The 26,593-nt window shown below is 44.3% G+C and overlaps 1 protein-coding gene across 1 annotated transcript in view; it reads right to left on the bottom strand.

Annotated features, from left to right (window-relative positions):
• DNAH8 (dynein axonemal heavy chain 8) overlaps positions 1–26,593 on the bottom strand; it is a 1,926,251-nt gene that overhangs the window by 316,011 nt on the left and 1,583,647 nt on the right. The window contains 1 exon segment of the mRNA XM_029592920.1: positions 18,975–19,130. Within this exon segment, the coding sequence (XP_029448780.1) occupies positions 18,975–19,130 (156 nt within the window).

The raw sequence follows: 26,593 nt of genomic DNA, 5'->3' as shown, positions 1-26,593 counted from the left end.
GGGATTTAAACTGGAAACAAGTTCTTTAAGATAGATAGTCCATAAGCTGAATCTTGTCTTCCTTCTTTGTCCAAGCAGTAATGAGCTGCAAAAGTGTGAAGAGAACTCCATGTTGCTGCTTTACATATGTCAAGGATTGGCACTGAACGAAAGTGTGCTACTGAAGTTGACATTGCTCTTACTGAATTTATTTATTTATTTATTAACAGTTTTATATACCGAAATTCTTGTAAGGGTTTACAAATCAGTTCGGTTTACATTGAACAGAAACAGTGCTTCAGTAAATGAAAGCAATTACATTGAACATTGACAGAGCTTCAAATGTGAACAATTACAAAGAAACTAATAATAAAATATCTTATTAACCAAAAAACAAGCAGAATAACATTTAACATTTGTACAGAAAAACAGTGTCTCAAAGAGAGTAAATATAATACATACATGATCGCAGAGGCTTAGGTCTTTGAACTAAGCAACCAGAAAACTAGGGGTTGACGCTAAGGTATAGCACCAAACTGAAATCTTGGAACAGAGGGGCATATAAGGGTGTCACTGTACAATATAATAAACGGCTAGTGGGGTGAGGATTAGGTATGTGAACCGTAGTGAAGGCAACAGAGCTAAGTAGAGGAGCAAATTCTGAACATGAATCTTTTGACTAAGGAGATATAAATGAATAGGAAAACGTGTAAATACTGCTGAGGAACGGGGAGGAATTTAATTCAGAGGATTATCTGAATGGGAAAAGGCCCTGATTGAACAACCAGGTTTTGAGTCTTTTCTTAAAAGTAACCGGGCAATGTTCTAGCCGTAGGTCTGGAGGGAGAGAATTTCCAGTGTTTTGGACCAGACGCTGAGAGGGCTCTCATTCCTGAAGTTGTTTTTAGAAAGGAACCTGGAGGGTGTCTTTATATGCTGCTCTTACCGGCCTGGATGGTAAGTGCATTCTGAGAGGGAACTTGAGATCCAAAGGTGTGATGTTGAATATCACTTTGTGGGTGATGGTTAGAACTTTGAACAGTATTCTGAAATTGATAGGGAGCCAGTGGAGGATCTTCAGAATGGGGGTGATGTGGGTCCCATTTTTTGGATCTGGTTAGAATCATGGCAGCGGGCATTTTGTACCATCTGTAATGGCTTGATAGTATTTGCAGGGAGGCCGATCAGAAGTGAGTTGCAATAGTCTATCTTTGAGAAAATGATTGCCTGAAGTACTGTACGGAAGTCTTGGAAGTGGAGGAGAGGTCTGAGTCGTTTTTAAAACTTGGAGTTTGAAAAAGCAGTCCTTGGTGGTGGTGTTGATGAAGCTTTTGAAGTTAAGTTGTTTATCCATGAGGACTCCTAAATTTCTGACTTCGGAGGAGAAGAAGAAGGGTTGCAGGAAGTGGGTTAAGCTGTGTGAAATTGTCGTCGTGTGAGATAAGTAGATATTCCGTCTTTTTTGTGTTCAGGATCAAGTTAAGGCTTGATAGAAGGTTGTTTATGGACTTGAGGCAGGTGTCCCCAAAACTCGAGGGTTTTGCTTAATGATTTGGTAATTGGTAAGAGAATTTGTACGTCGTCTGCGTACAGATAGAAGATTAGATTAAGACTAGTGAGGAGGATGGCAGAGAGGGAGGAGGTAGATATTGAAGAGGGTTGGGGATAGCGAAGAGCCCTGGGGAACTCCCAACGTAGAGCAGACAGGTAGGGATTCTTCACTGTTGATTTTGACCTTGTAGGTCCTGTTTTGAAGGAATGACTTGAACCAGCTTAGGGCGGTGCCTTTGACGTCGATGGTCCGATAGACAATCTAAAAGATAGGCGTGGTTCACCCGTGTCAAAAGCCGCAGAAAGGTCGAGGAGAATGAGAAGACTTTGGTTGTTTTTATCCAGACTTGTGAGAATGGTGTCTGGAAGTGTGATTAAGAGTGTTTCAGTGTTGCGGGCTGGCTTTCTGAACCCAAACTGATATGGGGAGAGGATTTGTTGTTGTTCAAGAATTCTGTGAGTTGCTGGTTTACTATTCTTTCCAAAATGTTTGCGATGAATGGAAGGTTTGCAATAGGGCGGAAGTTAGCTGGATCATCCGGGGAGAGATTCGTTTTTTTTAGCAAGAGGTTTTAGGATAGCAAGTTTAAGAGGGTCTGGTACATGGCCCTGTGAGAGCGAACAATGATGATTTTTGCAATATGTTTGGAAATGGGTACTAGGAATGGAGAGAAGCAGGTTGGATGGGATTGCGTCCAGAGGGTGAGATGCAGGTTTGAGCTTTTTGAGAATAATTTCTATCTCCAATGAAGAAGTAGGTTTCGAAGGTTTCCAGATTTGTAATTGGATGATTGGTTGCAGTAATAGGGGTTGGAAGGGAGAGGAGTATTGTTGTTCGTGAACGGAGCTACGAGGTTTAGAATTTCTTTTTGAAGTAAGTTGCTAGTTCGGCTGCTTTGCTTGCGCTTGAGCATCTGGAACCGCAGTAGGTGATGGTTTGGTGAGCGAAGAAATAAGGGTAATAACGCTTTTGGGTCGTAGATGAAATGATGGATTTTTTTGAGAGTAGAAGTTTTCTTATGGTGCGGAGGATGGCGATCCTGTATTGATGCATAAGTGTTTTGTATGCCGTCAAGTTACTTGTAGAGGAAGGGTTTGCGCCAAAGGTGTTCTCTGCTTCTGAGGACTCTCTTGATGGATTTAAGTTCCGGTGTGTACCACGGTTTTCTGTTTCCATATTTGAATGAAGAGTTTTTTGTAGTTAGTGGGCAGGTGATGGTCGGCCACTTTTTTTTCGTGATATTGGACCAGGAAGCAGTGGCCGAGACTGCGTCAGTGAGGTCGAGAAGTTCTAACTCCGGAGTTAGGTGATTGATGAGTGTATCAGGTTACACTAGCTTCCTATAATGGATTTTGGTCTTTTGAGACTGAGAAGTGATAGGATGGTGATTTTTTAGAGTGGTGGAGATAAGCTTGTGATCAGACCAGGGGATAGGAGTACAGTGTGTGCCAGTTGAGGGGGAGAGGCTCTCATTTAAAAAGATCAGGTCCAAGGTGTGTCCTGCTTTGTGGGTAGGTTCGTTGATAATTTGTTTGAAGCCCACTTCCGCTCAATGAGTTAACGAACATGGTTGTCGCAGCTAGAAGACAGTGGGGACTCATCCACATGGAGGTTGAAACTCTCCCAAAAGGATGGCAGGTTTTGTCTGACATTAATATGTTGGCTATGAGCTCTATTAACGGGGAAGGGTCTGACTCAAGGTAGCCGGGAGCGGGGCATAGGTTAAGGGGCGATTTGTAGGTGTTAGATTTGAAGGATGGCGAGTTCCAGGGGGGGAGATGCATTTGCCCACTGAAGAGAAAGTCTAAGTTTTCTGTTTGCAGCGAGAGAAGCAGTACTCCCCCTCCTCTTCTTAGGTCTGGGCAACTAGAGAAGAACTTGTATGACGAAAAGGGAAGTTGGTCTGTTGATTAGGGCAATATCTTCGTTTTTAACCAGGTCTCTGTGATGGCACATAGGTCATGTTGGGACTCCAAGAGGTAGGTCAATGGAGAAGGTGAGTTTTTTTTGTGAGGGATTGAGCGTTCTAATAGTGTTAGGGTGAAAAGGGGTGAGATCTAGAAGTTGCTTCAGAGGAAGATATCATGATTGGGGTTAATCTCTTTTGTCAGATTGATGGTGAGTAGGGGATATTTGCTGAGTTGCTCCTGGTTTTGTGAATGATTGGGGATGGTGAGAGAGATCATGGTTTGGCCCGCAAAGGAGGCCGGTGAATGGGAAAAGGTGTGGGTTGGAGCGGAATATCTCAAAACAAAATATCGCAGGAGAGTTAGTGTGGGAGAGAGCTGGAACCAAGACGAGTGGCTTTGGGAAATATGGGAGTTACTGTTACGAAGAATAAATGAAATAGATGGATTGTATCACAGAGAGCTGCCTTATGGAGCTGCACATAAGGAGTGCACCAAAGGGGGGCCTACCCCTTTGTCGTGCTCCTTCAGCGCGCGACGCTCGGCGCGCGGCGCCTAGCAGAGCTCAGAATTTAAACTTATCAGGGCCGGCCTCTGATAGAGTAGTAGCGAAATTGCTGACGTCCGGGAGGGTCTCCTTCCTGGTAGGCTGCGTCTCGGATGGGCCGGATCGGAGGGCCTAGCCGTGTGGCCGGCGCTGGAGCCTCGGAGGTGAGTGCTGATAAACTGTGCGGCCTTGCCCCCGACGGGCTTCAGCGCCGGATGCACAGGCCTGCAGCTACAGTCCGGATCGAGGAGCGGCGGGTGGCGATCGCGGGGTAGGTAAGGGACGCCGGGCGGAGCGGCTGGGGTTTAAATCCCCCGCTTACCGCAGATGCTGACGTCAGGGAGGGTCTCCTTCTGGTAGGCTGCGTCTCGGATGGGCGGATCGGAGGGCCTAGCCGCGTGGCCGGCGCTGGAGCCTCGGAGGTGGAGTGCTGAAAACTGTGCAGGCCTTGCCCCGACGGGCTTCAGCGCCAGGATGCGCAGGCCTGCAGCTACAGTCCGCGTATCGGGAGCGGGGTGGCGATCACGCCGGTAGGTAAGGGACGCCGGGCGGAGCGGCTGGGGTTTAACTCCCCCGCTTACCGCAGATGCTGACGTCAGGGAGGGTCTCCTTCCTGGTAGGCTGCGTCTCGGATGGGCAGATCGGAGCGGTCCTAGCCAGCGTGGCCGGCGCTGGAGCCTCGGAGGTGAGTGCTTGAAACTGTGCGGCCTTTACTCGCCCTTGAAGAGGAAGGCCTGCTTTTTCATAGCAAAATTGTATGCAATCTGCTAGCCAATTGGATAGAGAATGTTTACCCACTGCTTTACCCGGTTTGTTTGGGTCATAGGAAACAAAAAGTTGAGTGGATTTTCTGTGGACTGCAGTACAGTCTATATAAAGGCAAGTGTACGCTTATAGTCCAAGGTGTTGTAAGGCTGTTTCTCCTGGATGGGAATGAGGTCTTGGAAAAAAATGTGGGTTAAATTTATGGATTGATTCAAGTGGAATTCCGTAACTACCTTGGGAAGGAATTTTGGATGTGTACGGAGAACCACTCGGTCATGTAGGAACTTTGTATAAGGTTCGTACGTGACAAGTGCTTGTAACTCACTAACCCTTCTAGCTGAGGTAATGGCTGTGAGGAAGATAGTTTTCCAAGTGAGAAATTTAAGATCACAAGAGTCTATGGGTTCGAAAGGAGAGCGCATGAGTCTTGGTAATACCAAATTCAGATCCCAGTCTGGGACAGGTTGTCGAATTGGTGGTTTAAGGTGAGTTAAACCTCTCATAAATCTACTTACAAGAGGTTGTGTGGAAATAGATGCATTTCCCATTTTGTTATGGTAAGCAGAGATTGTACTTAAATGTACTCTTACAGATGAAGTCTGGAGAACAGATTCTGAAAGATGGTATAAGTATTCCAGTAGGGAAGTTGTGGGGCAGGTGAAAGGATTTATATCCTTTCCGGAGCACCACAAAGTGAATCTCTTCCATTTAGAAGAATAGTTCTTTTATGTGGAAGGTTTACGTGAAGCTGTAAGCACTTGAGATATATGAGATGAAAGATTGGTTGTAATATCAAGCTTTCAACATCCATGCTGTCAGGGATAGGGACTGAAGGTTGGGATGTTGCAACCAGCCCTGATCCTGAGTTATGAGAGTGGAGCTTACTCCCAGGCAAGTTGGATCCCCTGACTAAGAAGTCGAGCAGTGTGGGGAACCATACTTGGTCGAGGCCAATACGGGGCTATGAGTATCATGGACCCCTTGTCCTGTTGCAGTTTCACTAGAGTTTTGGTTATGAGTGGTATTGGAGGATACGCGTATAGTAGGCCTGAGTTCCAAGGGTGAGCAAAGGCGTCCTTGGCTGGCTGGTTGTTCTGTTTGTGTAGAGAACAGAACTTGTCCACTTTGTGATTCAGATGTGACGCAAAGAGGTCTATTGTTGGTTGACCCCAACTTTGAAATATCCTGGTTGCCACTGCAGGATCTAGGGACCATTCGTGTGGTTGGAATTGATGACTGAGTCGATCCGCTACTACATTGTGAATGCCTGCCAGATAAGTGGCTCGTAGGAACATTGAGTGATTCAGGGCCCAGCCCCAAATTTGTGCAGCTTCCTGATAAAGGAGATACGAGCCCGTACCTCCCTGTTTGTTGATGTACCACAGGGCTACTGTGTTGTCTGTTTGTATGAGAACAGTCTTGTGTGAAAGGCAGTCCTTTGAACGCATGCAGTACATAACATATCGCTCGAAGTTCCAGAAAATTGATTTGATATGTTGCTTCGAGTTTTGTCCAAGTCCCTTGAGTGTGGAGATTGTCTACATGAGCTCCCCATCCCAAGGTGGATGCATCTGTAGTTAAAGTAATCTCTGGGACTGGTTGTTGGAAAGGTAGGCCTTTGCACAGGTTGTCTTTCTTGGTCCACCAAAGTAGAGATGATCTTAGTTGGTGGGTCACTTGAATTGGATAGTGAAGTGGTTGAATGGCTTGAATCCATTGTGATCTTAAAGTCCATTGGGCAACTCGCATGGCCAGCCTTGCCATAGGAGTAACATGAACTGTGGAGGCCATGTGGCCTAGCAGTATCAGAAACTGCTGGGCTGTGGTTTGTGTCCGTAAGGAAATGGAATTTGCTAGTAGAATAAGGGCATCTGCAAGGTCTATAGGTAGAATGGCCTTTGCTAACTATGTGTTCAACTCTGCTCCTATGAATTGAAGCAGATGAGTTGGAGTGAGATGGGATTTTTGATAATTGATGAGAAACCCCATGGAGTGAAGTAGAGCAATTGTTCGAGTGAGAGAAGTTATTGCTCCTTGTTGAGATGGACTCTTTATGAGCCAGTCGTCTAGATATTTATTTATTTATTTATTTTTAACTTTTATATACCCAAATATAGAGAAGGAGCAAAGCTGCACTCCAAATTAATATACACAATCCCAAAGGAGTGCAAAAATACTTATAGGTCCAAGCGTTGTATCATCAAAATATTTATTTTAAACGTTCAAACGGAACCACTCCTTATTTTTAATCCATACATCAATTAATGACTGCTTCAGGGTCCCCCTGCTTCAGGGGGACCCTGAAGCAGTCATTAATTGATGTATGGATTAAAAATAAGGAGTGGTTCCGTTTGAACGTTTAAAATAAATATTTTGATGATACAACGCTTGGACCTATAAGTATTTTTGCACTCCTTTGGGATTGTGTAACTTTTATATACCGACATTCTTGCATTAAATGCAAATCATGCCGGTTTACAGTGAAACAGAAAAAGCAGGAAAAAATTCCTTAGTCGAATACAATGAAACAGCTTAGTTAAGAAAGGAAACATAAAAATAAATTTTTACATATACACAAAGGTTTGCACGAAGGGGTGCACAAAGGGGAATATGGACACCTTCTTTGTGCAAGTGTCCTGCTATGACCGCTAGACATTTGGTGAAGACTCTGTATTGGTAATGTTGATGGAATACCATGAAGCGCAGGTACTTGAGATGAGGAGGGTATATTGGAATGTGAGCATAAGCATCTTGAAGATCCAGAGAACAAAGCCAATCTCTTGCTTGAAGAAGTGGAAGCATGGTGCCTAAAGACACCATCCTGAATTTCTCTTTCTTCAGAAATTTGTTGAGATTTCTGAGATCTAGGATGGGGCGTAGGCCTCCGGTTTTCTTTGGAATGAGGAAGTATCGGGAGTAGAATCCTCTGCCCCTGCTGTGTCTGGGGCACTGGTTGTATGGCCCTGGATCTCAGAAGGGTGGATAATTCTGTTTGTAATTGATGAAGTTGAAAATTTTGTTGTTGGCAGGATGTTGGTGGAAATTCTGGAGGAATTGAGGTGAAATTTAGTTTGTAGCCTCAAGAGACTATGGAAAATACCCATTGATCTGATGTTATGTTTTGCCAATTTGTGTGAAAATTCCTCCTACTGGTAGATTTGGCTTGGGATTGCAAGGTTGGGTCTGTTTCTCTAGTCTTTTCTTCAAAAGCCTGTTGCAGGGCCTGTCTGTGCAGGAGGTTGTGGACGAGCAGGCCTGGATTGTCTGCTTGGGAGCGTTGTGTAGGTCTACTGGATCTACCCCTAGAATTGTGTGGGTAGTATCTGCGTGGCCTGTAATAAGAGCGTCTCATATCTCTGAGTGGAGGATGACGAGAAGGATGAGTAGCAGGCTCTTGAGGGGTTTGAGACAGCTGACGTAGTGTCTCAGTGTGGTCTTTAAGCTGTTGTACAGCTTCTTGAATTTTTGTCCCGAAAGAGATTGTCACCAAGACAGGGGAGGTCCACAAGTTTGTCTTGTACCTCAATTCTGAGGTCAGATGCTTTGAGCCAGGCCCATCTGCAAGCAGTGATTCCAGCTGCTGCTGTTCTGGAAGCAGTCTCAAATTATCATAAACTGCTCTCACCTCATGTTTGCCTGCCTCCAGTCCCTTTGTTATGACCGCTTGTGCAGGGTTCCTGGAATTGGGTGGGTAAAGAGGTGATTAATTTTTCCATATGCTTCCAGAGGTTCCTCTGGTATTGAGTGAATGTAGAAGTTGATACGCAGAGATTTTGGTACTCAACATGGAACTCTGGTAAACCTTTTTACCTAGTGTATCCAGGAATCTGTGCTCCCTGCCTGGTGGAATGGAATGAGTGTGGGCGCACACGTTTAGATTTTTTCTGTGCTGACTCCACAACTACAGACTGGTATGTGGTAATTGCTGTTTTGTGGTAGCCTGGAGCTGGTTGGACTATGTAAGTAGTCTCCACCCGTTTTATTTACTGCAGGTGTAGAAGCTGGGTGTTCCCAGATTCGTTTTTGGAGATCTAAAAAACCTCATGTACTGGTACCGCCAGTACTTGTTTGGGTAGATCCACAAACTGTAGCACCTCAAGGGTTTGTGCTCTTGTGTCTTCCTCTGCTGTGAGTTTAAATGGAATTGAGGTCAGACATACTTTGTATGAATGAGAAGAAGGAAAGATCTTCTGGGGGTGACTTCTTTCTTTGATCAGGAGAAGAAGGGTTAGACATGAACTCCTCTGAAGAAAATTGAGAGGGTTCATCATCCCAGGAGTCTTCTGAGTCCTCTCTGTAAGGTGATTTTGGCCTGGTGTAGGTGGGACATGGAGTCCTGAAGGACCAGGCTGTGGGTCATCGATGAAAACATCTGCAGATGTTGTACGTGGCCTAATAGGTGTTAAATTATCGATTACATTTTGATACCTTTGTAAAAGGCGTCGATAAAAGGCATCATCTTGGACTTCTGGAGATTCCAGTGGAGGTTGGCCCGATGGTAGCGGGGATGCTGTCGATGTTGTAGCCGGTGGATATGGCACCGATGGTATGAACCTTAAGGGGCTCGGTGGAATCTGTGCCAGAAGTGATGTGGACTGTGTCCCGAGCCTCGGCATAGTGGTTATGAAACCAGTAGAAATCCTGGATGGCAAGAAGGATGCCGTCATCGGTGGCACCACCGGCATCGGTATTATTACCGGCATCGATGTTTGAGGCATCAGAATCGATGGGAAAGTCATCGGCATCGATGCTGGTGGCATCGGCATCGACACAGGCGGTGTCGGCATCGACACGGAGGTCGGCATCGACAGAATCGTCGGAATATTTTGCTCCTGAAGAGCTTGTAGAACCGCTTGTCTTATTAATGTAGCCAAATCTGGCTGTACACATGGTGAAGGCACTGATGGTGTACGCGGTGGCGGTATCGAGGTATCCATCGATGTAGTGGTTGGAATCGGTGACGGCGAAGGCCCAGGCATCGAAGGTGCCGGTATTTCCTGCTGTCTAGGCCGCTTGGGCATCGATTCATCCTGGGACATCGATGTGGAAGATGATGGATGTTGATGTCGATGGCGATGTTTTGGTTTCTGGTGCTCTGCCGATTTTGTCGATAGTACTGACGATGGAGAGGACGGACGATCACCGGATCCATCTGGATGCGGTTGTTTAAGTAAAACCCTTTTTGTTGCTCCAGCAGGAGATGGCCTTGATGATTTCGAGGGAGAAGGGATTAGTTGAAGAGAAAAAAGATGTTCCATCTCCTCTTGTCTGGCTTTCCGTCCTTTTACTGTCATTTCTGCACATTTGGCGCATGTACTGACATCATGTTTTTCTCCGAGGCACAGTACACACTCCAAATGCGGATCAGTTATCGACATATTTCTATTGCAAATAGGGCACTTTTTGAATCCTGTCGCCATTTTGGGATCGACGGCCGTCGATGTATGTGAATTCGTGAGAGTGAGAATGAGAATTTAAAGTGAATGGTACTCACCAGCCGGCGATAAAAATCCCGTGAGAGACTTTGTGAGAGAGAATATCAAGAAATTGAGAATTCTAAGTTTTAGTCACAAGAATTCGTGAAGAGCGTAACGGTTCCAGTCCCGCGATGCGTGAGGCAGCGCGGAAAAGTGAAGACTTAAGAGAGACACCTGTGGCAGAGAATATCATGGCATGCTGGGCATGCTCAGTGGCCTCTCAGGGCCAGTCAAAAGTTTCTAGAAACTTTGACAGAAAGATTTCCCATGCTGGGCTCCATTCAGTGATGTCACCCATATGTGAGGGCTAGCATCCTGCTTGTCCTGGGATAAAGCAAAATTGCTTACCTTGTAATAGGTGTTATCCCAGGACAGCAGGATGTAGTCCTCACATATGGGTGACGTCACCAAACGGAGCCCAGGTGGGAAAGCTTTCTGTCAAAGTTTCTAGAAACTTTTGACTGGCCCTGTGAGGGAACTGAGCATGCCCAGCATGCTATGATATTCTCTGCCACAGGTGTCTCTCTTCAGTCTGGTATATAGCACAAGCGTTAGCAAAAATAAAATTATAAAGGTATGAGGCCCAACTCCGCGGGGTGGGATTAAACTGGTAACAAGTTCTTTAAGACAGATTGTCCATAGGCTGAATCTTGTTGTCCTTCTTTGTCCAAGCAGTAGTGGGCTGCAAAAGTGTGAAGAGAACTCCATGTTGCTGCTTTGCATATGTCAAGGATTGGCACTGAACGAAAGTGTGCTACTGAAGTTGACATTGCTCTTACTGAATGAGCCTTTACTCGCCCTTGAAGAGGAAGGCCTGCTTGTTTATAGCAGAACTCTATGCAATCTGCTATCCAATTGGATAGAGTATGTTTACCCACTGCTTTACCTGGTTTGTTTGGATCATAAGAAACAAAAAGTTGAGTGGATTTCCTGTGGACTGCAGTACGGTTTATATAGAAAGCTAGTGTACGCTTACAGTCCAAGGTATGTAAGGCTGTTTCTCCTGGATGGGAATGAGGCCTTGGAAAGAATGTCGGTAAAACAATGGATTGGTTCAAGTGGAATTCTGTAACTACCTTGGGAAGGAATTTTGGATGTGTACGTAGAACCACTCTGTCTTGCAGGAACTTTGTATAAGGTTCGTATGTGACAAGTGCTTGTAACTCACTAACCCTTCTAGCTGAAGTAATGGCTATGAGGAAGATAGTCTTCCATGTGAGAAATTTAAGATTACATGAGTCGATGGGTTCGAAAGGAGAGCGCATGAGCCTTGTTAATATCAAATTCAGGTCCCAGCTTTGGGCAAGTTTGGGAATTGGTGGTTTAAGATGAGTTAAACCTCTCATAAATTTACTTACGAGAGGTTGTGTGGAAATAGGTGCATCTCCTAGTTTGTTATGGTAAGCAGAGATTGCACTTAAATGTACTCTTACAGATGAAGTCTGGAGACCAGATTCCGAAAGATGGTATAAGTATTCCAGTAGGGAAGTTGTGGGGCAGGTAAAAGGATTTATATCCTTTCCCGAGCACCACAAAGTGAATCTCTTCCATTTGGAAGAATAGTTCTTTCGTGTGGAAGGTTTACGTGAAGCTATAAGCACTTGCGATATATGAGATGAAAGATTGAGAGGTTGTAATATCAAGCTTTCAACATCCATGCTGTTAGGGATAGGGACTGAAGGTTGGGATGTCATAACCAGCCCTGATCCTGAGTTATGAGAGTGGGAGCTACTCCCAGTCGAATTGGATCCCTGACTGAGAGGTCTAACAGTGTGGGGAACCATACTTGTCGAGGCCAATATGGGGCTATGAGAATCATGGAGCCCTTGTCCTGTTGTAGCTTCACTAGAGTTTTGGTTATGAGCGGTATTGGAGGATACGCATATAGTAGGCCTGAGTTCCAAGGGCGAGCAAAGGCGTCCTTGGCGGGCTGGTTGTTCTGTTTGTGTAGAGAACAGAATATGTCTACTTTGTGATTCAGATGTGACGCAAAGAGGTCTATTGTTGGTTGGCCCCAATGTTGAAATATCCTGGTTGCTACTGCAGGATCCAGGGACCATTTGTGTGGTTGGAATTGACGACTGAGTCGGTCTGCCACTACATTGTGAATGCCTGCTAGATAGGTGGCTCGTAGGAACATTGAGTGATTCAGGGCCCAGCCCCAAATCTGTGCAGCTTCTTGACAAAGGAGATACGAGCCGGTACCTCCCTGTTTGTTGATGTACCACATGGCTACTGTGTTGTCTGTTTGTATGAGAACAGTCTTGTGTGAAAGGCAGTCCTGGAACGCATGCAGTGCATAATGTATTGCTCGAAGTTCCAGAAAATTGATTTGATATGTTGCTTCGAGTTTTGTCCAAGTCCCTTGAGTGTGGAGATTGTCTACATGGGCTCTCCATCCCAAGGTGGATGCATCTGTAGTTAAAGTAATCTCTGGGACTGGTTGTTGGAAAGGTAGGCCTTTGCACAGGTTGTCTTTCTTGGTCCACCAAAGTAGAGATGATCTTAGTTGGTGGGTCACTCGAATTGGATAGTGAAGTGGTTGAATGGATTGAATCCATTGTGATCTTAAAGTCCATTGGGCAATTCGCATGGCCAGCCTTGCCATCGGCGTAACATGAACTGTGGATGCCATGTGGCCTAGCATTATCAGAAACTGATAAGCTGTGGTTTGTGTCCGTAAGGAAATGGAATTTGCTATTAGAATGAGGGCATCTGCACGTTCTATAGGTAGAATGGCCTTTGCTAACTCTGTGTTCAACTCTGCTCCTATGAATTGAAGCAGATGAGTTGGAGTAAGATGGGATTTTTGATAATTGATGAGAAACCCCATGGAGTGAAGTAGAGCAATTGTCCGGTTGAGAGAGGTTATTGCTCCTTGTTGAGATGGACTCTTATGAGCCAGTCGTCTAGATATGGAAAAACATGAACACCTTCCTTGTGCAAGTGTCCTGCTATTACTGCTAGACATTTGGTGAAGACTCTGGGAGCAGACGCCAGTCCAAATGGTAGAACTCGTATTGGTAATGTTGATGGCCTACCATGAGGCGCAGGTATTTGCGATGAGGAGGGTATATTGGAATGTGAGCATAAGCATCTTGAAGATCCAGAGAACAAAGCCAATCCCTTGTTTGAAGAAGTGGAAGCATGGTGCCTAGAGAAACCATTCTGAACTTTTCTTTCTTTAGAAATTTGTTGAGATTTCTGAGGTCTAGGATGGGACGTAGGCCTCCCGTTTTCTTTGGAATGAGAAAGTATCGAGAGTAGAATCCTCTGCCCTGCTGTGTCTGAGGCACTGGTTGAATGGCCTTGGATCTCAGAAGGGTGGATAATTCTGTTTGTAATTGATGAATTTGAGAATTTTGTTGTTGGCAATATGTTGGTGGAAATTCTGGGGGAATTGAGGAAAAATTTAGTTTGTAACCTCGGGAGACTATGGAAAGAACCCATTGATCGGAGGTTATGTTTTGCCAGTTTGTGTGAAAATAAGATATTCTTCCTCCCACTGGCAGATTTGGCTTGGGATTGCAAGGTTGAGTCTGTCCTCTGGTGTTTTCCTCAAAAGCCTGTTGCAGGCCCTGTCTGTGCAGGAGGTTGTGGACGGGCAGGCCTGGATTGTCTGGCTTGGGATCCTGTGTTGGTCTGTTAGATCTACCCCTAGTTATTTGTTGGTAGTATCTGCGTGGCCTGTAGTAAGAGCGTCGCACATCTCTACGTGCAGGACGACGAGAAGGCTGAGTAGGAGGTTCTTGAGGGGTTTGAGACAGTTGCTTTAGTGTCTCAGTGTGATCTTTGAGTTGTTGTACAGCCTCTTGAATTTTATCTCCGAAGAGATTGTCACCAAGACAGGGAAGGTCAACAAGTTTATCTTGTATCTCAATCCTGAGGTCAGATGCCTTGAGCCAGGCCCATCGGCTAGCAGTGATTCCGGCTGCTGCTGTTCTGGAAGCAGTTTCGAAGTTATCATAAACTGCTCTCACTTCGTGTTTTCCTGCTTCCAGACCTTTTTATATGATTGCTTGAGCAGGCTCCTGGAATTGAGTGGGTAAGGAAGTAATGAATTGTTCCATCTCTTTCTAGAGGTTCCTCTGGTACTGAGTGACATAGAGTTGATATGCAGAGATTTTTGTGCTCAGCATGGAACTCTGGTAGACCTTCTTACCCATTGTGTCCAGGAATCTGTGCTCCCTGCCTGGTGGGATGGAGGAATGTGGGCGCACACGTTTAGATTTCTTTTGCGCTGATTCCACAACGACAGACTGGTGTGGCAATTGCTGTTTGTGGTACCCTGGAGCTGGTTGAACTATGTAGGTGGTTTCCACTCGTTTGTTTACTGCAGGTGTAGAAGCTGGGTGTTCCCAGATTCTTTTCTGAAGGTCCAGTAAGACTTCATGTACTGGTACTGCTAATACCTGTTTGGGTGGATCCACAAACTGTAATACCTCAAGAGTTTGTGCTCTTGTGACTTCCTCTGCTGTCAATTTAAATGGAATGGAGTCAGACATAGTTTAAATAAATGAGGAGAAGGAAAGATCTTCTGGGGGTGACTTCTTTCTTCAGTCAGGAGAAGAAGGATTAGACATGAATTCCTCTGAGGAAAATTGAGAGGGTTCATCATCCCAGGAGTCTTCTGAATCTTCTCTGTAAGGTATTTGAGGTGTTGGTGCCGGTGGGACATGAAGCCCTGAAGGTCCAGGCTGTGGGTCATCGATGAATACATCTGTAGATGTTGTTCTTGGTGTAATAGGTGGCAAGTTGTCGATGACATTCTGGTACCTTTGTAAGAGGCGCCGATAAAATGCCTCATCCTGTATTTCTGGTGATTGATCAGGTGGTGGCAGGGTTGCTGTCGTTGGAATCATCGGTGGAATTTGAGATAACAGCGATGTAGGTTGTGTTTCTAGCCTCGGTGTGGTGGTTATAAAACCAGTCGAGAATTTTGGAGGAAAAAAGATGTCATCGGCGCTATCACCAGCATCGATGTTGTAAGATTAGTCATCGGCATCGATACTGGAGGCATCAATAGTGATGGTGAAGGTATCGACATCGATGTTAGAGTCATCGGCATCAATGCTAGAGGCATCGGCATCGATGCTGGAGGCACCGGCATCGATAAGGAGGGTATCGGCATCGAACCGGAGGTCGGCATCGACGGAATTGTCGGGATCTGCTGCTCTTGAAGAGCTTGTAAAACAGCCTGTCTAATAAGTGTAGACAATTCTGGCTGTGATATAGGTGAAGACACCAATGGTGTGCACGGTGGCGGTGCTGCGATGTCTATCGATGACGTTGTTGGTACTGGTGACGGCGAAGGCCCAGTCACCGGCGTTTCCTGATTTTTAGGCCGCTTCGGCATCGATTCGTCCTGGGACAGCGATGCGGACGATGATGGACGTCGATGTCGATGTCGATGTCGATGTTTAGTTTTTGGATGCTCTGTCGACTTTGTGAAGAGCACAGACGATGGAGAGGACAGATGATCACCGGATCCATCCGGACACGGTTTTTTGAGTAAGACCCTCTTTGCTGCTCCAGCCGGAGATGACCTCGGTGGTTTCGAGGGAGAAGGGATTAGCTGAAGAGAAAATAGGTGCTCCATTTTCTCTTGCCTGGCTTTTCGGCCTTTTACGGTCATCTCTGCACATTTGGCGCATGTACTGACATCGTGTTTCTCTCTGAGGCACAGTACACACTCCAAATGCGGGTCAGTTATGGACATATTTCGATTGCAGATGGGGCATTTTTTGAAGCCCGTCGCCATTTTTGAATCGACAGCCGTCGATGAACGAGTGTGTGTGTGTGAGAAAATTTTCTTCCGAAAATTTGAAAAAATATAGTACTCACCAGCCGGCGAGGTAGAGATTCCTATGACAGAATATTATCAAAATAGCTGACTTTTCAGTCAAAAGAGATTCCCAAACGCTAGGGCTATAGGTCCGCGGTGGCGAACGGCAGCGCGGAAAAGTGAAGACTGAAGAGAGACACCTGTGGCAGAGAATATCATAGCATGCTGGGCATGCTCAGTACCCTCACAGGGCCAGTCAAAAGTTTCTAGAAACTTTGACAGAAGCTTTCCCGCCTGGGCTCCGTTCGGTGACGTCACCCATATGTGAGGACTAGCATCCTGCTTGTCCTGGGATAAATATGTATATTTGATGTTTGTAAGATGTCATGTGTCATGTGTATGAATACGAACTACTTGTGTACTTATATACTAACTTTATGCATGTCATTCCTTTGATAATTCACCCTGGGAACGGCGTGCATGTTATAAAATCTGATACTCATGCAAACATGCGAAAGCTGATTTCATATCGGCGTACGCATGTGTGCGCAGGTGCTGACTTGCGCATGCAAGGGCGGGATTTTATTTACAAGCCCACGGCAACACAATCGGGCCTTTCTCAGTTCCCTCCCAGTCTGCTCCAATAAAGAAGAGGACTTGGAAGGAACATCCCTAACCCCCTAACTACCCTTTTTCCCTTTTCCCCTCTCTCCCCCAACCCCTAAAACCTACCTACCTACCTTATGGGCCAGATTTTATAACATGCGCGCGTGCGATTTCGGAGCGGCCTCGGACGGAACGGAGGAAGCCTGCATGGCTCGGCGTACGCAAGTTGCACAATTGTCCACCCCCTTGTGCGCGCCGACCCTGGGTTTTATAACATGCGCGTGACTGTGCACGCATGTTATTTATTTATTTATTTATTTATTTATTTAGAGTTTTTTATATACCGCCGCTCATCAAAGATATCACGTCGGTGTACAATGAACAGGAACTTACGCCGGAGCGTTATACATTTAACAGGGTTAAATAAACATTATACATATTACAAAAGTAAGAATATATATATTTAAACATAAAACAAGTAGAATCTTTTAAAACCGTTATAAAATCAGGCGTGTTATAAAAATCAGGCGTGTTATAAAAATCAGGCGTGTTATAAAATCAGGCGTAGATTTGTGAGTGTCGGGTTGCACGCACAAATCTACACCCACGCATAGATATGAAAATCTGGCCCACTGAGCACATTTTTAAAACAGCCCAGCCATGGGTGTATCCCCCGATATGTGCAGAAGTACCAGCCTGTCTGAAAGGGGCGAGCCGGTGGGGGCATGGGCTCATTGGGGAGGGGCGAAGTGGGGGTTGGCTGGGACAGTGACCATTAGGCCCTGTTCTGGGGAAGTGCGCACACACATAACTTACCTCTGCTCCAAAGGAGCAGGTAAGTTTAAAAACAAAAAACAATAACTAGGTAGGTAGGGGATATGGGTCAGGAAGGAGAGGGCAAAGGTAGGAAAGCTAGGTAGGGATGTAAGGAAGTTCCCTCCCAGTCCACTCCTTAATTGGAGTGGACTAGGAGAGAACTGGGCAAAGGCCCAATGGTGTCGCCTCATGTACTTTAAAAAATTCACCCCCTACATGCCTAGTCACAATCCGGATACGCATGTGCATGCAGGCATTGTATTTTATAACATGCCTGTGTTGAGGCGCGCATGTTATAAAATCAGCGTGTCCATGTGTGCGTGCTGGGAACTGCACGCACATGGATGCCTGCGTGTTTTTTTTTAATCAACTTTAAATTGAACGTAAAACATAAAACTAGATGCAAAAAACAACAACATTCTTAAAATGGAACAGAAAATATTGACTACATTGTACAGTAAAATCTAAAACTGTACTGGGAGTGGCAACACCCAAGAACTACCCCTTGCACATTTTCATGCACCTATGTTTTAGGCGCTATAAAGCTGAAAGATAAACATAATATTCTTATAAAATTGATCCTCTGTAATAAGTACAGACAAAAGTTAACCATTTTGTCAATTTATTTCTGTGTTTTGATGGTACAGTCTTTGACAACAGTGGTTTCTTTACTGTTAGTATCATATGCTTTTTAAAAGGAAGCGTGAATTGTTAGTAAAAAGGCCCCATTGAGATTAAGGTGGCCTTTATTTATTTATTTATTTATTTATTTATTTGTTTATTTATTTAACTAACTGTTTTTCCTATGCTGGCTATACAAGCTTTGGCAGATCTAAGTGGTTTACAGGAGAACATACATATTTAAAAATACATTAAAGCAAAATAATAAAAATCACAGAAAAACAACATGTTTTAACACTTGTTGCATTTTAGTGAATTGGACCTATGAAACAGATCTTTGGTATTATAAATAAAGGCCTAATTTTAAGAAGCATTTACTCATGAAAACTTTGTTTTACTCTGGTAAATGTACTTTACTTGAGTAAGAGGGCTTTTGAAAATTGCTACATTATATACCATTGAGTTGTCTATAGGATTTACTTGCATGTGCATTTTACTCAAGTAAATGGCTTTTGAAAATTGGTATGATAGTATGTTACATTTATGTGCATAACTCTTTTGCAAATTACCTTTTAAAACTCTCTACGTTGACAAAGAAAAAAATAGATCATAAACAAATAAAGCAATAACTAAGAAATGAAATAAGGAAGAGTTCTGTTGACATTTGTTTTTATAATATGGCATTGAAAAGGCTTTGCCTCAATATCCAACCAAGAACAAGAAAAAAAGGATGTGAAGGGGACTATTATATGCAGATGTGTAATATGATTCTTAGTTGCTATAACGCATGCTGAAGGACTGTGCACTGTAATGGCCCCACCTCTGTTCACGAAGTAAGCATCATGGACCAATACGATAAGGGATATAGGAAGATATCAACTAAAGGAAAAAAAGTGTTTTCTTCTGTAAGATAACTTACCTTGTATGTAGTTCCAGATTTAATGAAATTTTTTTCCAGTATATTATCAAGTGCTGGATCCAGTTCTTCCAATATATCCTCAATAAGAAGGGGTCGTCCCAATGAAAGGCTATCCTCGAGGTGAGTGCGGAAATATTTGTGGTTAAGTGATGTCACCTTAAAAATAATAAAGGGTTTGGCATAATTGTGGGAGCTCCTAAAAGTTCTAAGAAAATCACACAGAAGGTACAAAAATGGTTCTAGTCCCATAACCATGCTAACAGATCTCTTATAATACCTCCCTTTCTTTCCACTTAAATTGTGCGCTCTGGGTCTCAGATGACTTGATTGCCTTTTCTGCCTGTGTGTGAGTGTGTGTGTGTGTGTGGGGGGGAGGGGGGGGGGTAAGAATCAGAACTGCTCGCTTTGGTGAAAACTCCATAGGTACTTTTTCCTGCATGGGCTGTTGTTTTGATTATTGCCCACATAAAAGCTACCCAGAGAGATTGCCCCTGAATTTTCTGAGCAAAATTTTTCCTTTGGAAATTACATGAGCAGGTTTGATTATTCAAACCTAGTTCCTCTCTTACCCCCAGGAATGCCTACAGAATCCATGGGTAAAAGCATGTGCCTACCCCATCTTTTAGCCATAGATGGGGTAGGCAATTGTTGTTGTAGCATGCTTTCAACTCTTTTGTTGGAAAAGCACAATATAAATAAAATGATCATTATAATGATGATGAAGAAATCATCAAAACCCCCACTTCTGCATAAAATGCATTTTTACCTATGGAAAAGGCTCTCATTATTACCCTCTAGCTTATTTTGCTTACTTTGTCTAGGGCTGCGTACACTATATTTATTTATTTATTTGTTTTATATACTGAAGTTCGTGGGAAACATCACATCGGTTTACAATATACTAAAATATAAAATACACAATTCAAAATATACAGTGAAGTACATAATTTGTTAAAAGAAATATTTAGATAAAATAAAATTTTCTAACAGCATCTAAGAGAGCAATTACTAAAATAGATAAAATAAGATTTATCCGAAATTAGAGGATATATAGAGCTGTCATCTTTGATTATGCATAAGTTTGCTGGAATAGCCAATAGAGATGTGAATCGGAACCGGAATCGGTTCCAATTCTGGGTTTGGGGACTATCGGGGAATTTTTTCGTGCGGTCTGATCGTTTTTTTTTTTTAATCGGCTGCGCCCGAGCCGCTAAACAAAAAACCCACCCTAACCCTTTAAAACACATCCTTTAGCTTCCCCCACCCCCCAAACATTTTAAAAGTAACTGGTGGTCCAGTAGGGGTCCCGGGAGCGATCTCCCGCTCTCGGGCCATCAGCTGCCACTAATCAAAATGGCGCTGATAGCCCTTTGCCCTTACCATGTGACAGGGTATCCGTGCCATTGGCCGGCCCCTGTCACACGGTAGGAGCACTGGATGGCCCGTGCCATTTTTAAAGATGGCGCCGGCCGTCCATTACTCCTTTTAATATTTATCAGTCCTGAGTGACTAAATTCAGCAAGATGGGGATAGGGGTTAAATTGGTGAAAGCAAGTTATATGGCCAGCACTGATTTCAGCACTAGTTGCCAAACTTGGCTGGCCAAACCTAGGGGCATAGATAGCTAACAAATCTATTCAGCTATCCCTGCATCTGGCACCAGCAATCCCCCCTTTTTCCTGTCTGATCTGCTAAAAAATAACTGTGGCCCAACATTTCCATCCTCCCTCCCTCCTTCCCACCCAGACTTGTAAAAACTGGGGAACCTAACTCTCCCCCTTCCTCCTGCCTGATGCCTTCACAAAAACTGAGGCCAGATAGCCCTCCCAGTCCCTGTGGCACAACATGATTGGCCTGTGGCTTTTAAGTGGCTTTTATTTACAGTGAAAACAAAAATACATCAGCATTCTTCAATGACAGTATCAGCCAGAAGTAGGCCAGCTATATTAAAGGAACTGCCTTGCCCCTTTACTCACAAATAAGACAGCTATGTTACAGGAGCTTCTTTCTCCTGGAGACTCTGGGGCCTGACTGTTCCCACCTGGGCTCAACTCTTACATTTGCTCTCAGGCAGAACTGCCCTTGGAGTTGACTTCCTTTTTGATTCTTTTAAGGTGCACCAGGCTGAAAAGGAATGTCTACCTTGCACTCCTTTACATACCCTTCCCATCAGCTTGACCTTGTTAGGACAAGCGTCTGCCTCCCTTTGGGTTACCTTCATTTTCTTTTTCCACCTTGTGTTCCCCCTTCTAGTAGGCAGGGATGGGACGGGGACCCCTCAATCTGTAAACCTTTTTGTACTTTTCTAGCAGAATTTCAGGGACCGATTGCCAAAGACTTCTCTTTTAATTTCTCCAGGTTTACTCTCGTACACTTTCTCTAGGGAAACAGTCAAGAGATTCTCGGATGCTCATGGTATTATTTGATCTAACAAATCCCAAAAAATTGCCTTTACCAAATGCTTTTAAACTTGTTGAAATCTTTAATACAGGTAAATTATCCCTCAAACTGAGAAAAAGACCTCAGAACCAAGAATGCATTGTTTTTAGAAACATGAAAACAGGCTTTGGTAGCTTAATCACAGGCCAAAAAACCTATATATCCTCCCAAAGTTTATAAGAGCAAAAATATTTATTTTTTTATTCTTATTTTATCTTAATTATTTAAAATCTTATCTTAGTGCGATGTACTTTTAAATTCAGGATTGCTTAGCCACTGACTTTGGCCAGCATTTCATTGTCATAGCTACTTCAGGGCAGTACAATATATGAGAATTCAGCACATCTTAATCTCTGAGTTGCTTGTGTCAATGGCTAAGCAAACCCAAATTTAGAAGCACATCACATTAATAGTTTTTAAATAATTAAGGCAAAATAAAAAAATATATATATTTTTGCTCTAATAAAATTTTAGGAGGATATGGAGGTTTTTTGACCTGTGATTAAGCTACTAAAGCATGTTTTCATGTTTGTAAAAACAATGCATGCTCTGGTCTGAGGTCTTTTCCTCCATTTGAGGGATAATTCAGCTGTACTGGAGATTTCAACAAGTTTAAAAGCATTTGATGAAAGCAATTTTTTGGATTTGTGTGCTAACTTTGGCCCTCACCTGCCTTCTCTGGTTTGACCATTTGATCTAAACCAACAGGCAACATGGCATACATCATTTCATTTACACATTCAACTCTAACTTTAGTGTTCAGCAAAATACTAGCCTGGTTAACAAACCCTTGTCTCCCCCAAGTCCACAGAGGCTTCGAATTCCAATCCAGCTTCCTGTCTAGCTGGCTGCTTGTTTCAAGGGATAACTCATCTATTCCTGGGTGCACACTGCACAGCTTCTGGACCTCTGCCCAGGGAGACCTCTGCTAGCTGGAGTAGGGAACTGCCACTGCTCTCGCTGAGCAATCGCCTGTCAGTCTGAGTCCCATGGATGCTCCTTCTCTGGATTTTCTTCTTTCCCCTTGTTGTCACTCACAAGAGTCCCTTCTAGACCTGGTATGCCATGCATTGCTTTGCTCCCTTTGACTTCCTTATATTTGGTGTTCATCTCTTTAAGGCTGGCCTGTTCAGCCAATGGTCTCAGTGAGACCCACACAGCAAAGCCTCACTCTGGGCTTTCCTGCACCCATGCTACAGTCACTGTAGGTTCAACCTCATGACTCCCAAGGCAACAGAAGTTTTTGTATTTCTGTCTTTAAAGTGGTGACCTCCTCTTCTTCCTCGCTCAGTCCTGCCAGAGCCTGGGTTTGTCTTTCACTTGCAGTCAAGTCAGTGTCCTTGTGGATGTCCCTCTCAGTAGTGTAGAATAGTGAATTGCATATATCCTGCACATGTAGCTATAGCACTATGAAGCACTATGATCACTGAGCTTACCAGAGAATCATCCAGCACGGATGACATCATTCCTGGGAGACGGAACTAACTTTGCAAGAGGCCTCTGGCCTGCAGTAAGAGCACGTACATGTACACATGCTAAAATATATATCGATTAGCTATTAAAGGTAATGGGTGTGGATTATGCAGATGTCTGGTATCAGCAATCCCAGGACCCTTATAAGTCTGAGCACACACGTTAGAGCACTGGGCAGATTCTGAATTATACACCATTTGCTTTGTATTCACTTCTTCCCCGGGGAAACCACGCCTTTCCCCTTTTCCCCATTAATAAACCTTTCACTGCATAACTTCTTTGGAGCTGGTATTCATTGAATTATTGGTCAGAGGTTATCACCATTAACAGTAGTGCTGGGTCTGGTGCCACCTGCATCTTCCTCCTGCACACCCCAGTCTTCACCATTCCCTGCTTCAACACAGCCTAGGTCTTTTCCTGGTCTTGGCTTGGGTGTCACAGGAGTCCGAGGGATACCCCAGATTCCAGTAGTTTGTATGACTTCCATTCACTGTACCTAGGAAGCTTGCTGCTTTTTCAGATGTTCTTGCAGAACTTGCTGCTCGGCTGCTCAAGAAGGCAGAGCAATTCCCAACTGCCGCTGTCCCTGCAGGAGGGTTTGAAGCAGAACTTCCAGACTAGCTCACTTGTGCTCTCTTGCAAGAAAGGCTGGCTGCTTTTAAAGGACCAAACCCTGCCTTGCTTTACTCCTTTCTTTTCTTTTTGGAAAAGGACAAACCCCTGCTCAGAATACATAAACTGTCCACTTCTTTTTTCTGGAGGGGGTGGAAAAGAAAAAAAATCCCTCCCTCAGGCAGAGCTACAGTCCTTAGCCTACTATTTTTAACTCTCAAGGCTGCTTCTGCAGCCACTCAGGAATCACTAGCTTGCGAGGTAAGGGGAAGTTCTTTGAGGGGACTTAGTCTGGTAGTGTGGATTTTCAGTGGTAACCATTTGAAAACTCTAAATCTAGCTGACCATGTTTTAGCTGGCAGAGTCTCTGTCTGACAATGCAGCCAGCACACACAATATGGGTATGTTAGTACACACGTATGGGGGAATTTTAAATCCCCGGCGCGTGCCAATACCGGCAGATACATGTGTGGCTGGGCCGCGCATGCACTGAGTGCATTTTCATAGCAGCCTGGCCATGTGGCAGTGCCGGTTTTTTTGTAAAGGGGAGGGCTGGGGTGGGGCAGAGGTGGGGCAGAGGCCGGCCAGAACAGCGCCATTAGTTGCTGTCTCAGAGAAGTGCACCAGTTCGCCGGTGCATGGAACTTACTTCTGCTCAGGAGAGCAGGTAAGGTCAAAAACAAAAAAAATTAGGTTAGTTAGGGTGGGTTTAGAAGTCAGGGTGGAGAGGAGAAAAAGGAGGAAGGTTAGATAGCAGTTCTGGAAGTTCCCTCCCAGTTCGCTCCTTTATTGGACGGGACTGGGAGGGAACTGGGGAAAGGCCCGATCGTGTCACTGTGCGTTCGTTAGAAATTCCCACCCTTGCACACACGTGTGCTGATATAAAATCGGGCACACATGCATGCATGGACTGCTGATTTTATGACATGTATGCCTCACCGCACGCATATTAAAAAATTGGCATGTCTATGTGCACGTACCAGGAACCGCACACACATGGATGACCATGCATCCTTTTTAAAATCTACCCCATATTGCACAGAAGCAGGTTCAACAAATATACATGAAAATATATGTAGAGATTTCAAAATTAAATCTCAGTCTGTACTTTCACTGCCCTGACCTAACTCCATCTCTTTTTTCACCCAACTCTTACTTACCGTGTATCTACATATGGAAAGCAATAATCAATCAGTATGGAGGAACCCTCTGCTGCTGAGCCAGAGCCTGATTTATGAACATTGCAGCATTTAAGCTTAAGTTCCTTTTGACTGCTGTTAACAGAGATTTTATTCTATCACTGATCCAGTGCTCTTTTCCACTAAGTGGCAGATGGGGAAATATATTTACTAAAGACCCTGTGTGAGAGTAGGGCAAACAAACAAAGAAAAAGTGCAGTTTAAACTGAGCTGGGCAATACTGGGAACTCTAAAAATTTAGAAAGATTGTGCTGTATTTAAAAGCTACCTTATTGCGTATAAAATGAATTAGGTTAAACAGAGTGGACAGCACAGTTGAGGAACATTCCTTTTCTTAGGTGATAGGAATAGGAAAAGCTGAACACCTATTACTAAAATACAGATTGTGGCTTATTTGTTTCTGTGAAGATATTAAAATCAACTTGGGCAAACGTGGCTACTGGGATATAAAGGAATAATACCTCCAGGTGGTAAATACTAGTATGGCTGTTTGAAGCTTAAAAGGATCAGGTGTGATAGTCAGAGACAAGGAAAGCCAGTAATTTATTTCCTCCAGAGATGCGCTGCTGGAGAAGCTGCAGTGTGAAAGCTTGTGCATTCAATCTGCAGAGAGCACTAAAGACTTGCCCGTACTTTTCAGCTGTTCCTTTTTCCCCAAAGTAGGCTGAAGGCAAATAGTTTAGTTTGAAGCCTTGCTCTTGTCTTATTGATTGTTGGAAGTGAAGAAGGTTACAGGGAAACCACAGGGAACTAGCACCATTGTAGCAATTAAGCAATAGCTACTGAATGCTTTGAGATGTTCAAAAGGCAACATATGTATATTGTTTGGGGAAACCCTGTGACTGAAGGAAACATTGCAACTGTTCCAAGTTTAATAAATCCTTAAATGTGAGACTTAAGGAGTGGAAAGTTATTGATAACAATAGTGTGGATTACATCAAGTGCTTTAAAGGATTAAATAAGGAAATAAAACAAAGGTGGTTTCAAGGTGGTTTTCTTTTCAAGAGGAAGATGAAATAAACATTGTAGAAGTGGTAATTGAAGGTGGAACCTTATAGGAGATAGGGCAGATTAAATTGTTGCGGAAGTAGACCCTTAGGCCGAGGGGGAGTTGGCACAACCTGCAAAGAGGAGCCCTGCAGGTCCCTCACTGTTGGCTGAAGCAGAGGCCCAACAGGAGCTTCATTAATACCAGCCCTCGTTCCTCTTAAGTTGAGCCCTCGGGTGCCATGGCCAGCTGGACTTCGGCATGGGCCTCTGTGGAGGTGAAGATCCATTGCATAGAAGATGATGCAGGTTAGCACCGTAAGAGAAGGCAGTCAGGTCAAGCAGCGGTCTGGGCAGTCAGAAACAGAGTCAGGTTCAGTCTGTGGTCAGAGGTTGGCAGAGTACTCTCAAGGTCGAAGTCCAGGCAGAGGGTCAGGCCAGGTGGAGATCAGACAACAACGATAAGCAGGCAGAGGTTGGAGGCAGGTGGAGGTCAAACAGTGTCAAGTCCAAGCCGGGATCAGAAGCCAGAAGTCCAAACCGAGGAGAAGGAACAATAAAGGATGAAGAGTCACAAGAACAAGGAAGAACACTGAAAGGTGGATGAGGAGGACTGACCAGGAAGACAAAGGTTCAAGATGAAGACATGGAAAGCAGAGTTGCTTACCTGTAACAGGTGTTCTCCCAGGACAGCAGGATGTAGTCCTCACATATGGGTGACGTCATTAGGTAGAGCCCTATTATGGAAACTTTTGTCAAAGTTTCTAAAAACTTTGACTGGCACACTGAGCATGCCCAGCATGCCATGATCCCTGTGTCCACAGGGTCTCCCTTCAGTCTCGTTTGTATCAAAGAAGTGCGAGCGAAAAATAAAATAACAAAATGTAAGCAGTCCCAACTCCGCGGAGT

The sequence above is a fragment of the Rhinatrema bivittatum genome, chromosome 3 (assembly GCF_901001135.1).
Source record: "Rhinatrema bivittatum chromosome 3, aRhiBiv1.1, whole genome shotgun sequence".
Taxonomy (NCBI): domain Eukaryota; kingdom Metazoa; phylum Chordata; class Amphibia; order Gymnophiona; family Rhinatrematidae; genus Rhinatrema; species Rhinatrema bivittatum.
The sequence above is the reverse complement of the archived record's forward strand: the minus strand, read 5'-3'. Positions and strand labels throughout refer to the sequence as shown.